The sequence below is a fragment of the Neoarius graeffei genome, chromosome 7, assembly GCF_027579695.1.
Source record: "Neoarius graeffei isolate fNeoGra1 chromosome 7, fNeoGra1.pri, whole genome shotgun sequence".
Lineage (NCBI taxonomy): Eukaryota > Metazoa > Chordata > Actinopteri > Siluriformes > Ariidae > Neoarius > Neoarius graeffei.
The window spans coordinates 68,424,524-68,439,187 of record NC_083575.1 but is presented as its reverse complement, the minus strand read 5'-3'; the positions used below and the strand labels follow the sequence as shown (position 1 = coordinate 68,439,187).

General features: G+C 42.4%; 2 protein-coding genes across 2 annotated transcripts in view; one reads left to right on the top strand and one right to left on the bottom strand.

Annotated features, from left to right (window-relative positions):
* mmrn2a (multimerin 2a) overlaps window positions 1–14,431 on the top strand; it is a 38,185-nt gene extending 23,754 nt beyond the window's left edge. The window contains exons 6-8 of the mRNA XM_060926294.1: window positions 663–1,102; window positions 5,142–6,636; window positions 12,775–14,431. Of these exons, the coding sequence (XP_060782277.1) occupies window positions 663–1,102; window positions 5,142–6,636; window positions 12,775–13,175 (2,336 nt within the window). The 3' untranslated portion in view covers window positions 13,176–14,431. The remainder of the gene's footprint in view (window positions 1–662; window positions 1,103–5,141; window positions 6,637–12,774) is intronic.
* Window positions 13,637–14,664, bottom strand: part of bmpr1aa (bone morphogenetic protein receptor, type IAa) — a 146,823-nt gene continuing 145,795 nt past the window's right edge. Inside the window, exon 13 of the mRNA XM_060926295.1 lies at window positions 13,637–14,664. This exon is cut by the window's right edge and continues 715 nt beyond it. The gene's annotated coding sequence lies outside the window, so the exon portion shown is untranslated.

The following is a 14,664-nucleotide window of genomic DNA, read 5'->3' as shown; positions in this document are numbered from 1 at the left end:
TTCTGATGAGCTGTAATTCATTGGAATTTAAAAATAAATAAATAAAGCCCCCTGGGTGACTAACACTCCCCTGTCAAATGTATGACACTTTAATGTCTAAAGGAAAAACCACCGACTGGGAGAATGGGACTGTCCAGATATGAGAGAGCATGCCCCACTCCCAGGAGGGCAGCTCTTTTTTTTTTCTGCTGCACATGACTGGATAGACAAACCCTCATGCTGATAAAATTCAGCTTCTCACCTCACAGGTCTAAGGTTGTGGGGATGACCTCTGGAGGACATAGTGAGCTATACATTTTCCATGAAGATATAAATCACTACTTTGGCAGTCCAGTAAGGCTGGTGTTTTTAAAAACAGATTTATTTGCTGGCATTTAAAGGGAACAAAAACAGAACCATTTGAACCTGAGGTAAATTTCTCTTTGCAGCTAATAATTTCATTATGTGCTCTATAATGAATTTACATAATGGTTAAAATGCCAGTAAGTTTTCACAAAGCACTGGTCTGGCATTCCATATCTGATCTCAAACTTGATTATAAGCAATTTTTTTTTTTTTTTTAGGGTCACAAGTGGACCTGCCAGTGAAAAACAGCAAACTATTAATGCCAATACATTCTATTGAGGTTGGAGTGAATTCTTAGACAATGTTTCTTATTGCAGCGCCCTACGGTACAGATAATGGACATCGAGGTCTTCCACCAGACACGCACTACTCAAATCCCGGGCTTGTACCCATCCATTATTTAAAGGACGTCATGATGTCCCATCTCCAGCCCATATTTGACAGCTTCAACCGGACAGTAGCACGTCTGTCTGAGGAGGTACAGGATTTACAGAGGGACATGACCCAGCTGCAGCTTCAACAAATGCTACAGGGAGAGTCCAAAATGGCAGGAGGTGGAATACGTGAGGAGTTGAAGCAGGATGAGGCAATGACTGATACCATCCAGCAGCTGGAGGAAATGAATATGCAACTTGGCCTTGAGCGTGAAGAGATGGAAGCGAAGCTACATGTACAGCAGACCGTTTTGCACTACAACTTGACCAATCTGAAGCTTGACATGGATGTCCAAATTAAACGCAACCAGAAGATGCTACAGGTCAGAATGTACTGGAGGAATTTAGTTTTATGATTACTGTAATATGCATCTTAATGGTCTTGAGTTAGTGATAATATGGTTTAATCAGGTCCTTGTTTAAAACCCAACGTTCCCAATTACAGAAGGAAAAAAAAAATACTGTCAAACTCAGTCATATGTAGATTGCATGAATAGATTTTGAAAGGTATAAATTCAAGTTATTTTATCCACATTCACTGGATATGAGCAATCGCACACTCTGATTGGCTACTCTACTACTAGGATATCAGCTCATATACCATGAGTCGAGAAAAACAAAATGGTGGCACGTGCTGCTGAACCAACAGAGAACAAAATAAAATCTACTCGAAAACAAAAACCCCTGCAAAAAAAAAAAAAAGTGCAACAAAACATGGAATAAAGGTATCTGATGGTAAGAACATATCTTTTTTTTTTATTTTTCAAGAATTCCTACTATAGCATTTCTCACAAATTGCTCCTGTCATTTCACCGGTTTGTTTACGTTCTAAGCAGAAATTATTTTGTTGGACGTTTTGAATAAAGTTTTTATTTATCGAATTTGCAAAAAGTAAAAACAAAACTGCTCCGTTTCTCAAAATCCAGCAAATGTGGATAGAATAAAACAGTTATTCCATTCAATCTCATTGTACATGGCTTATAGCCAACTCGGTGCTACGCGCCTCATCGGCAATCAGCTCATGTACGACTCAATTTCGTGGAATAACTTTAATTATGGTATAAATGCTTTCTTTTTCCAAGAAATGGAAAATATACCTTAGAAGTATACAGTCACTGCCCATTTTATTAGGAACACCTGTACATTCACAGAGTTATCTAATCAGCCAATCAAGTGGCGCAGCACAATGCATAAAATCATGCAGATACAAATCAAGAGCTTCGGTTAATGTTCACATCAAACAGTGTGAGCTCTGTGACTTTGATCGTGGTATGGATGTTGGCACCACATGGGCTGGTTTGAGTATTTCAGGCTACATCCACACGACAACGGCAACGAGATTTAAAAAAAAAAAAAAAAAAACGCGTCCACATGGGCAACGGATCAGTAAAATATCAGGTACATATGGCAACGCAACGCTTGCTGAAAACGATGCAATACACATGCCACACCTCTACGTGCGCTGTAAGACGGTCCCATTGGAGACACCAGAACAATAGAAGTAGACGCATGCGCATAAACCCCTTCTTCTACCCGGCGTCATAGACATAGTATAAACATAGATGCCGCATTGAGCCTGGTGGCCCCGTTGCTGGGATACGTCAGAGTGTCCGCCATATTGGATGTGGCAAATCTTCCCCGTAAACTAATGCAAGTAAATGGACTGAACTTCATAAAGCCCCTTTCTACAATAATATTTAACTCGATGCCTTTTATTCACCCATTAAGAGACACACGTATATATTTGGGAAACAAACAGGCATCAAAACAACACATAACTTTTAATGTGATGGTTATAAATAGTGTGCGAAATACCCGTCAATATTCCGTGGGAGGTGTGACCTAAATTTCCTCAACATGCAGCAGGCCTATATCGGAATCAAGCTATCGGAAACCTTTTTTTTTTATTCCGCTGCTACTATCGTAGGCTACTAACGATATCTACACATCAAGGCATGTTTTGGAGCTCAGCGGGGATCGTGTAGAATAATGTGCTGTGCTTACGCTGCTGAAGCCGTCCCGTGCCGTCTCCGCATCACTTTCATTAAATGCCGTGCAGATAGGCTAAAAAATGTCTCCAAAAACAATTTTTGCAATATACAGTGCTATATGGAAAAAAATTCAATTAAACCACATTACAATGGGATTGCTCCATGTGATTGCTTCACAGTCTGACATGCTTCCAATCTCTTCTCTTTTTGAGTGTGCCATCACCATCTGACAGCTGGTGGTGAAATTGGTTGGGTGGGCTATGAAATAAATTATAAATGTATTTATAAATTATAAATTGTTTGGAGACAGGTTTCACCGAGCAGCTATTATGCGCGAGACTTCATATTAGCCACAAAGTCAGGAAAATCTGTTCGTAAAATTACGTTATAATGACCAAATACAATGAAAAGTATTTTTCCAGTCTCACCTGTGAAAGGTAATCCCATGTGATCTCGTTTGGACGGTAAACCTGTTGGTACAGTTAAACGCAGCGCATGAATGCGGCATCTTTATTCTCCACTTTGCCACATCCAATATAGCGGTGAGGATGACGTATGATTCTACACGGAAGGCGGCGTCTATGTTTATATGTCTATGCCCGGCGTGAAGCACTCACAGTCGTGGTTGTGACGTCATCGTAAACAAATCCGTTCTACTCATCCAGACGACTTTGCAACGGCGCCGTTGCCAGATCTTTTCACTCTGGAACCCGTTCTCAAAAGATTTCGTTTTGGGGCACCCAAAACGCTGGTGCCGTGTGGACGCCAGGCCGAAACAAACAATTTTATCAGATTCACCTGAATCCGTTGCCGTGTGGACACGGCCTCAGACTCTGCTGACCTCCTGGGATTTTTACACACAATAGTGCAAAAAACAACCAACCATCCTGTGAATGGAGGGTCTAAAGGCTGAAACATCTGCTTGATGAGAGTGTTCAGAGAACAATGACCAGACTGCTTTGAGTTCTATAGTAACTCAAATAAGCACTCTTTACAAACATGGTGAATAGAAAAGCATCTTATAATGCTCATCAACTCAGGTGGTGTTTACATTAGACCGTATCCGTCTCGTTTTCGTCGCGAATGCACTGTCCGTTCACATTAAAACGCCGGGAAACGACTCCACAGGCGGAACAACTTGAATCCGCCAGGGCCCACGTATTCAATCCATTACGTATCTGATCCGGTGCTGTGTAAACATTGAGGAACGAGGAAACGCAGTGCTGAGCTCTAGCTGATGTCGTCATTGGACAACGTCACTGTGACATCCACCTTCCTGATTCGCTGGCGTTGGGATCACACACACAGCGGCTCAGTCCCGAATCACTGCTCGTGCGCTTCACTCGCGCGCTCTGTGAGCTGTGCAGGGCCGGAGTGCGCACCCTCCAGAGGGCACTCGCTGTTCAGGGCGGAGTGATTTGGAGCGCAGGAGGAAGCGCTGAGCCGCACTGAGGTTTATTTACACATTTCAACTTATTTACCTCCTTCAGGCGCTTAAACTCAGTGAGAACATGAACATCACAGCCAGGTGTGTTTATCTGCTGGAGAAGGTGTTCGCTTGCCATCCTTCCACTTGCAAGTGGTGAGTGACTTGCGCATGCCCGATATGCACTGGGATCATGTGACGTGCCGTCTAATTAGTCATGTGATTAGCGTATCCGTGTATTGGCGTTGCTGTGTGCACGCGAATCGTTTTAAAAACGTTAATCTGATGATCCGCTGATACGGTCTAATGTAAACACCACCTCAAGCTTCAAGGCGGATGGGCTACAACAGCGAAGAATCACATCAGGTTCCACTTCTGTCAGCTAAGAACAAGAATATGAAGCTTTCATGGGCACAGACTCGATGAAACTGGACAGACCGCTGATCATTTTTCATCGTCTTTCTTCAGTTGTCCAGATCCTTTGAGTCTGTATCCATGATAACCTCAGATTCCTGTTCTTGGCTCATAGCAGTGGAACCTGATGTGGTCTTCTGCTGCTGTAGCCCATCCACTTCAAGTTTAATGTGTTGTGCATGCTGTGATGCTTTTCTGCTTACCACGATTGTAAATCGTGATTATTTGGGTCACTATAACCTTCCTGGCAGCTCTAACTAATCTGGCCATTTTTCTCTGACCTCTTTTAGGCGTTTCCACCCACAGAACTGTCTCGCACTTAATTCCCCCCACACACACACACACCATTCTGTGTAGACTCTGGAGACTGCTGCATGCGAAATTCCCTGGAGATAAGCAGTCTCTGAAATACTCAAATACGGTTCACAAGAAAAAAATTCTCTTCACTTTAACATTAGAGAAACGTTATATAATTTACTGCTAGTTTCCTTTGAATATGTTGCACTAACAGGACTGTTTATTGTATCATAGACAAGTATCCACTCCCTAAATTCCTCACTATCAGAGGTAAGAGAGAAACAAGAGCAGCTAGAGGAGGTGCTCCAGAGGGTTTTGACACTTGCAAGTCAGATACCAAGTCCTGGCGGACAGCCTCAGGAGAACACAGCAGTCTGGGAAGCCATCACCCAACTGGACAATAAGGTGGTCAATAACACTGTACAGCTCAGTGCCCTAAATGAAGACCAAATCCAAGTGTCGGGGAGAATAAAACACTTGGAAAAGGGCTGGAAGACCTTAGACGAGCGTATAACCCAGAATGACCGCAATAATGAGGACAGATACATTGAGGCTTTCCTAGAAGTGGACGCAGCAAAGATGGCAGTTGGAAAATACACTGATGACCTGTCAAAAAACGTCACTATTCTCCAAAGCACAGTCCAGGAACTGGACGAATACATGGACTACTTGTACAAAGATTTCTATAAGAATCTAAGTGGCGGTGGTAGAGACTGTGACTGTATAGGTCTCAGCACATCAATGATGCAGTTGAAACAGGCAGTAGCTAATATAACTGTGATTGCAAATGAAAACAGGCTAGCTCTAGACAATGCAGCAGAAGATAAGTTAAACTATTGGGAAAGTGGTGGCCAGGTTCCATCGCAGATAAAATTAGACTTGTACACCGTGCAGAACATGCTAACGCTTGAGCAAGAGAAGCGACGGATAATGCAACAAACCTTAACCACACTCCAGACCTCTCTTTTAGGCAGTCAAACAGATATTGAAGCTCTACAGCAACAGGGCAGTCAGAAAACTGATGAAATAAGACACCTGTTCAACTCTTTTAGCTCTCTGTTAAAAGATGTTCTACGTCACAGCGATGTACTGGAAATCCTGCTTGATAAGCAAGTTTTGGATTTTTCTGAGTTGTCCCCAGAAGACCAGAAAGCTTACTCTATCCATGCGCTGAAGATGCTGATCAGCAACCTGCAGGAACAGATTAACCAACACAGCCGAAGCCTCAGCTCAATGCTCAACTCTGAAGATCCCACTGCACATGAACCATCAGGGCTGGCCGACTGGACTGCAGAGGATCTCAAAAGGAGACAAAAGGAACAGAAATCTGACCATTTCTCAGACGACCATACAGTTTACAAAGACAAGGACTTTTTTGCTTTGGAAAAAACAGTTGAACAACTTCGAGCACATGTCGTCACGCTTGGAGAACAGCAATGCCTGTCCTGCTGCAATTGTAACAAAGGTGCTGCTTCCAAAGACGTAGAGGAAAAACTGCAAGCTGAGTTGACAAGTGTGCGCAAAAGCCTTGATGATCACCTGAGGATTTTCAGCAGCGTTTTCAGTAATACTAAAGGTCTAACAGAGTCGGAAGCAACAGTAGATTTGGATAAATTGTCCGCGTTAATGAAGAAAAAAGAAGCCAAAGTTCAACGAAAGAGGCAAAAGAAGAGAACAGATACAAGAAGAGCACAGCGCAGCACGCGGGGTACATCGATCGAAATGGCAGGTAAGAAATAAAGCAGAGAAAGCAATTTAGAGAAACACAAACAGTGTAACAGCACAAATTGCAGAAATAATGTTTGGGGAAGCCATGGCCTAAAGGTTAGAGAAACCGCTTTGGGACCAAAAGGTTGCCGGTTCAATTCCCTGGACCAGCAGGAATGGCTGAAGTGCCCTTGAGCAAGGCTCCCCAGGCTGCTCTGGGTATGTTGTACGTCGCTCTGGATAAGAGCGTCTGCTAAATGCCTATAATGGGTAACAAAGCAGGTCACAAGTAATTAAAGGCTCTACAGGTTTGAAGTATACAGGAATAAAGCCTGACATTTTATGGAAATTGCACAAGGTTTTTTTTTTTTAAATATCAGTCTAGGCCAAAGAACAAGAACATTCGCTGTTTTTGTGGTGAGTGAGTCACTTGGATGTATGTTCTGGGACTGGAGAGAAAACATCTGTCCTGAAAGCAGTTTCAACAAGTTGGGTCAAGCATTGAAAATGGTGACTACTGAGCATGGATGGATACATGCCACTATTCCCACGACAGTGAAACATGAGTAAAGGCCAATTTATGCTGACAACGCAGTCCTCGCAGACGGTGTCGCAGATAGCGTCTGCGTAGCCCCCCCCACCTTCGCAGACGCTCTGCGCGCACCTCCCAAAAATTGTGACCACCGCAGAAGCCTCAAGGCCAATTTATGCTGACAACCCAGTCCTCGCAGAAGGTGTCACAGATAGCGTCTGCGTAGCCCCCCCCACCTTCGCAGACGCTCTGCGCGCACCTCCCAAAAATTGTGACCACCGCAGAAGCCTCGCAGACAGCGTCACAGACAAGAGGGCTCTGATTGGTCCACTCTACATCCGCTGTACACACACTTCCGCTTCCCTACTTTCCCAGTTTGTTTTGTTTTCACGACCGCCATTTTTAAAAACACGAGCGAAGATGGAGCAGCATGAAGAGCGGTTGATTGAGGAAGTACGTACATCTATACGACTCCAGTTATAGTCATGATAAAAAAAAAAAAAGTTCTAGTCATTATAAGTAACCGGAGGATAAACACTCCACTAACCACACCCACCAACTACTCCTAGCGACTTCGCGCCCCCTTGCGTTGTGCCGGTGAATAACATCGCGCACGCCTATACTCCCCGCTCAGTGATAAATTACAACTGTCTGCGAAAAGCTATCTGCAAAAGCCTTGTCGCAAGAGCATGCAGAAGCCTCACAGACAGCGTCGCAGACAAGAGGGCTCCGATTGGTCCACTCTACATCCGCTGTACACGCACTTCCGCTTCCCTACTTGCCCGGTTTGGTTTGTTTTCACGACCGCCATTTTTAAAAACACGAGCGAAGATGGAGCAGCACGAAGAGCGGTTGATCGAGGAAGTGAGGAAGTACGTACATCTATACGACTCCAGTTCTAGTCATTATAAGTAACCGGAGGATAAACACTCCACTTACCACACCCACCAACTACTCCTAGCGATTTCGCGACCCCTTGCGTTGTAGCGGTGAATAACATCGCGCACGCCTATTACTCCCCGCTCAACGATAAATTACAACTGTCTGCGAAAAGCTATCTGCGAAAGCCTTGTCGCAAGAGCATGCAGAGGCCTTAAGGCAGCGAAGTGGCTTGTGGATAACCACTACAAAATCTAAGAATCTTATCCATGAGAATTACTAATGCTGAAATTAGTTATGATACATGATGTTGACAGAGAAGTCTCAATAAAAAAAAGATAACTTTTTATGGCCTGCTTTGGTTAATCACTGGTGGTCTGGGGGAAGCCATGGCCCAATGGTTAGAGAAACAGCTTTGGGACCAAAAGGTTGTTGGTTTGATTCCTGGGACCGGTTCCCTGAACCAGCAGGAATGGCTGAAGTGCCCTTGAGCAAGGCTCCTAACCCCCAACTGCTCCCCAGGCTGCTCTGGGTACGTCATACGTTGCTCTGGATAAGAGCGTCTGCTAAATGCCTGTAATGAAATGATACTGCCAATGATGTCAAAGACTGTATGCATAGCAACCCGAGTTACTTAAACACAGTCTATTCTTAAACTGTTAAATTTGAATTTCTGAGAAGTGTGGTTTGAGGCACGTTTTTAGTGTTACATTTTTTGATGTATCCCGTAGCAATGTGTCCCTCTAGTGAACAGTCGCTTCAACTGCAAATGCTGAGCTCTCTTTAATTTTAAGATGTGTATAGAAATCTGGTTAATATTATTTATAGAAACCATCATTAACGTTAACCAAAAATATAGCAAAAGATCAACCATCATTATTTAACCTCAATGTTATGCTGTGACAAAAGCTGGCTGCATTGTTGGGAACACTTAAGGGGAACATGTAGAGCTACATAAGGGCTACGAACACTTATGAGAACTAACATTCATAAGTATTCAGAAAAATCTTACTCAAACTGAAGCCCAGAGTTGAAAAGAATGCTTTTTTCATTTTGAAGTGTAGATGACGCAACATCTGAGTCATGTGTGACAGGCTGACTCGCCTTCAACGGTCATGGAGGTGCAGTGTACTTCTGTTATGACACATAAGAGCAATTTAATTTCTGTAATTACAGTGCCCAGAAATATACAAGATTATAAGGGCAGGGAAAAATAAACAGCCTGTCATTGTAGTGTCATGATAGTCTCACAGGCTTCTCTTTAAAAATCTTAGACTTTATAATAATGAATAACTGTCATTAAAATGCCAAAGCAATGCCATAAGCATGTATAAATCAACAGAAACAAACAACAAAAAAATTCAGTTTTCCTCTCTTGGCAAAGCACGTAACATTGCCATTATATTACTGACAGGGCGGCACGGTGGTGTAGTGGTTAGCGCTGTCGCCTCACAGCAAGAAGGTCCGGGTTCAAGCCCCGTGGCCGGCGAAGGCCTTTCTGTGCGGAGTTTGCATGTTCTGCCCGTGTCCGCGTGGGTTTCCTCCGGGTGCTCCGGTTTCCCCCACAGTCCAAAGACATGCAGGTTAGGTTAACTGGTGACTCTAAATTGAGCGTAGGTGTGAATGAGTGTGTGAATGGTTGTCTGTGTCTATGTGTCGGCCCTGTGATGACCTGGCAACTTGTCCAGGGTGTACCCCGCCTTTCACCCGTAGTCAGCTGGGATGGGCTCCAGCTTGCCTGCGACCCTGTAGAACAGGATAAAGCGGCTAGAGATAATGAGATGAGATGATATTACTGACTGAGCCACAAACTCGTGTGTCGTACGTTATGTCAAACTGACCTTGAAAGTAACAAAAGTAGCATTTCTACAAGCTGAGACTTTAAAGGTGACATATTATACCCCTTTTGCACAAGTTTACACAGTTCCCTGAGGTCTTAATGAATAGTCTATGACACGTTTTGGTCAAAATACCACAAAGATAAAACACGGCAGCCCCCTAACCCTGTCTAAACAACACCGATCAAAACTGCCAAGTTGACTACCTGTTCCTTTAAACAATAATGAGCCACTGCTGACCCCACTGGAACCTGATCTTCTACTGGCCAATCAGGTAGCACTTTCCTCATGAATGTATATTCGCAAAGGCAGTTCTCAAGCCATGAGTGGAGATACTTGGATGAGGGGGCAGTATAATTGTAATGAGCTCCACTTGTGACATAGAAAGGGGAGCCAAATGTGAACAGCCTGTTGAAGCACGTTTTCTGAAATAGGTAGCGCAAAAGAACCTCAGTTATTGGGTTGGCCTTCACTCCAGATACCCAAATGTATACATACTTGCTAACTCCCAGAGAATTAAAAGCGGTAGATTATGGAATCAATTTTGTGCCAAAATGTTCATACAATACTTTTGAAATATCAAACAAAAACGATAAATCAAAATACAAAAAAAAAAAGTCAATTTTTTTAGACTGGCAAACAAATTATTCATGTAATCATGCAAAATATCAGTCTCTTACTCTTCAGAAACCTTTTATTTTTGTTCCGCGTCTTTTTCAGTTTTGTTTGACGTAATTTATTTTGGTTGCGATTCCAGCTTTCTCGTTTGCGCTCCCTGACTTTTTGCTTGCAGTTTTGGCACAAACTTCACGTGTGGGTGGGCTGTCCAGGAATGCATTCCCATTGGCTAACTTGTGTTTGACTGACAGCTACGCTCAGCCATTCCCTACTTGGATTCTGGCGGACTGTTTGCCGAGTGACCGATCCATTGACGGTAAACAAGGATCGAGTGGACTTCAGTGGCGACTATGATACTGAATTTACACTTTGTTGAATTAATTCCGTATCATAGTCGCCACTGAAGTCCACTCGATCCTTGTTTACCGTCAATGGATCGGTCACTCGGCAAACAGTCCGCCAGAATCCGAGTAGGGAATGGCTGAGCATAGCTGTCAGTCAAACACAAGTTAGCCAATGGGAATGCATTCCTGGACAGCCCGCCCACATGTGAAGTTTGTGCCAAAACTGCAAGCAAAAAGTCAGGGAGCGCAAACGAGAAAGCTGGAATCGCAACCAAAATAAATTACGTCAAACAAAACAGAGACGCGGAACAAAAATAAAAGGTTTCTGAAGAGTAATAGACTGATATTTTGCACGATTACACGAATTTGTTTGCCAGTCTAAAAAAAATGACTTTTTTTTGCTTTTTTGTATTTTGATTTGTCGTTTTTGTTTGATATTTCAAAAGTATTGTATGAACATTTTGGCACAAAATTGATTCCATAGTAGATCAGGTTGCATGGTGCAGTCGTGGCCTTCTAGGGGGATACTGGGGCATGCGCCCCCATTTAAAAAAAATAAAAAAGTGTGAGATAGTGCAATTCTCCTGCATTCTGAACGCCATATTTGAAGAAAATTGATTAAGAAATTGAACCAACATACTTCACAAAACGTATGCTTCTCATCTTGGTTCGATGCTCCGATGATGCTGGACTCGTCATCGCAGATTTTTTTTTTTCTTCTTCTGAGTTTTCATGGGCGGCACGGTGGTGTAGTGGTTAGCGCTGTCGCCTCACAGCAAGAAGGTTCTAGGTTCGAGCCCTGTGGCCGGCGAGGGCCTTTCTGTGCGGAGTTTGCATGTTCTCCCCGTGTCCGCGTGGGTTTCCTCCGGGTGCTCCGGTTTCCCCCACAGTCCAAAGACATGCAGGTTAGGTTAACTGGTGACTCTAAATTGAGCGTAGGTGTGAATGTGAGTGTGAATGGTTGTCTGTGTCTATGTGTCAGCCCTGTGATGACCTGGCGACTTGTCCAGGGTGTACCCCGCCTTTCGCCCGTAGTCAGCTGGGATAGGCTCCAGCTTGCCTGCGACCCTGTAGAACAGGATAAAGCGGCTAGAGATAATGAAATGAGATGAGTTTTCGTTGTTCGCGATCACCTGTGTGTTTGGTCTTTACAAATACTGCCATGATTTGCTGTAACATGTGAACTCATTGCCAATTAGCTAGAACCATAATGAGAAGCAGTGGAATGGTGCGATAGTGTGATACAATTTAGATTCAACATCATTATCTTTGGTTCATTGGCTCTCGGCTTTAACTTAACATGACTACTTGACGCTGTATACTTGTATCCCCTGTGCCGGAAACAGCTGAAGCGAGATCAGAAGAGCAAATCCAACAGCGTTCCCTGATTTAGTAACGTGATGGTTTTTAGAACTAAAAGAGGTAGGCGGAATTTACCTGTCAAAATCGGTAGAGTTGACAAGTATGATGTATAGTACCAGCCAAAAGTTTGGACATACATACTCATTCATAGCTTCTTCTGTATTTTGATGATTTTATACACTGTAGAACAATACTGAAGACATGCAAAGCTATGAAATAACACATGGAATTATATGATTTAAAAAAAAATATATTTTTTTAAACACCCCAGTGTTTTTCAGTCTGCCCTCTTTAAGAGATTCATATCAGGTTTTAGACTTTATTTTTAGCTTATGTAGGTGCCATGTAATCTTATTTGCCTCGATTCGATATAATTTTGTGCGTGCAAAGCTTTTAACAATAGACAGTCACAAAGCAACCCATATGTAGCTCTACAGCCCTCATGAGCAAGCCAGAAGCGACACTGAGATGGCATGAGGAATATCAACACGACCGCTATGCCTTAATGCTGCCACATTGCATATTAACAGTTAAGTCTGAATGTTCAGATTAAATCAGATTGTGTTCTTTTTTTCCTCTTGTGTTAGTGCACAACCGGCTTCCTGAGAATCCACTCATATTTGTGGCCAGCAGCAGAGACGGTGTTCACACACCTGGCACAATTGTGTTTGAAACCACATCCCTAAACCATGGGCAAATGTACTCACCTGAAACAGGCACGTTCAGAGCACCTACTACAGGAGTTTACCTGTTCGTGTTGACGCTGGACTTCGGACCTGGGCCATCTTTAGCCCAGTTGAAGAGAGGACAGGAAGTGGCAGCGTCACTGCAGCAGAGCATGAAGTCATCAGGACCTGCTACTCGCATCTGCCTTCTACAGCTGCAACAAGGTGAAGAGGTCCAGCTAGAACTAGTGCAGGGAACACTGAAGCACGGGAAGCCACAGGATAACACTTTTGCTGGACTTCTGCTCCTAAAGACCACATGAGCACATGGTCACATCTGAAAGAGAGAAAAGAAAAAAAAGAAAAAGAAAAAAAACACCACACATGGGATGACAAATTTCCATTTTCTGAGAACAGCACTTTTTTTTTTTTTAAACTTCTCATTACCGATTAGTCACAAGAAGCATCTTGTGCATGCTCATTGCAGTTTGTGGCAGTCTTGAGCTTCTGAACTGTTTCAGATTTTCAAAATTTTGCTCATTTGAAAATCAAAACCGACTACAGTATAACAGACTTCAAGTTTAGACGGTGTGTGCATCTATAGATACATCTTACATATAGTTACTACTGTTAGTTATGCTGCCCCAACTACTTCAGTGAAAATACCCCAAACAAACCCTTATCATATATCTCTGCTGCACCTTAAAATACGATTGCCAAAGTTAGATCATGTTATTAATGGATGCTTCTCACACACATTTGAAATGACCCACAAGCACTCAGATTCATATAGTAAATATTTACTTCAAATGAATACGATGGACAAGTGTCATATGTAAAGTATTTGCCAAGAAAATGCAAACTCAAGGCACCCATTCATCTAGAAGTTACATTAAAAAGGTGTGGAATAATTACATACCAATGGTTACCTTGTATTAGCACAGAGCAGGGCAACGTTTAAATACGTCCATGTTAGAGATGCTAGTTCATTTTTAAAAGTGTGTCATTTTATTATGTTTAACTGGGAGAAACAGGGGTAAAAAGAAGTGCCATGAGTCACAGCTCTAAATCCAAGAACAGTTATAAGGTTAGCAGTGAGAAGTGAGAAAGAGTAACAGACATGTCATTCCCAATTAAAATAAATTTAAAAAACAAAAACAAGCAAAAAAAAATAAAAAATCCCAAAGCTCTGTTTTTCCAAAATATTCTCTTCTGGCCAAAAAGTGCATGCATTGCTTACGCAGAAACCACTTGTGATATTTTATTGTATTGTACATTGAACTGATTTGCCTCAAGTTACCCCCTTTTATTTTTTAAAAACATATTTATATTTTTAAAGCAAATTTATTTTTTTCTGAAGAGCATTTTAATGAACTTTTTCAAACATTATCATTTATGTTTCTATAACTTTACCTTTACATAACATTATGAAAAGTTGGCAAACTTTGATAAGGCATAATATTAGTCTGGCACTAAAACGAGGACTGTCGGTTTACACTTCCTGTACGTATAGACCCATGTCTTGTTTTCACTGCTTGTTTCAATGGCATGGAAAGCAATAAAGGTAAAGTAAGGCTGGTGTTTTCATGTGTATGTCTGTTCACATGGTCTATAAATGTTAATTATGCCAAGAGGAAGTCCATACAAGGACTAATGTTTTCCATGAGACCTAAAACATCAATTTATGAACAGGTTTAAAAAAAAAAAAAAACCCTCAAAATATTCCCTTAAAATACTGATAAATACAGGATTTAGACTTGTAGTGGAAGAATATTTCTTGATATAAGTCAAATAGCAACCAGTACGAGTCAT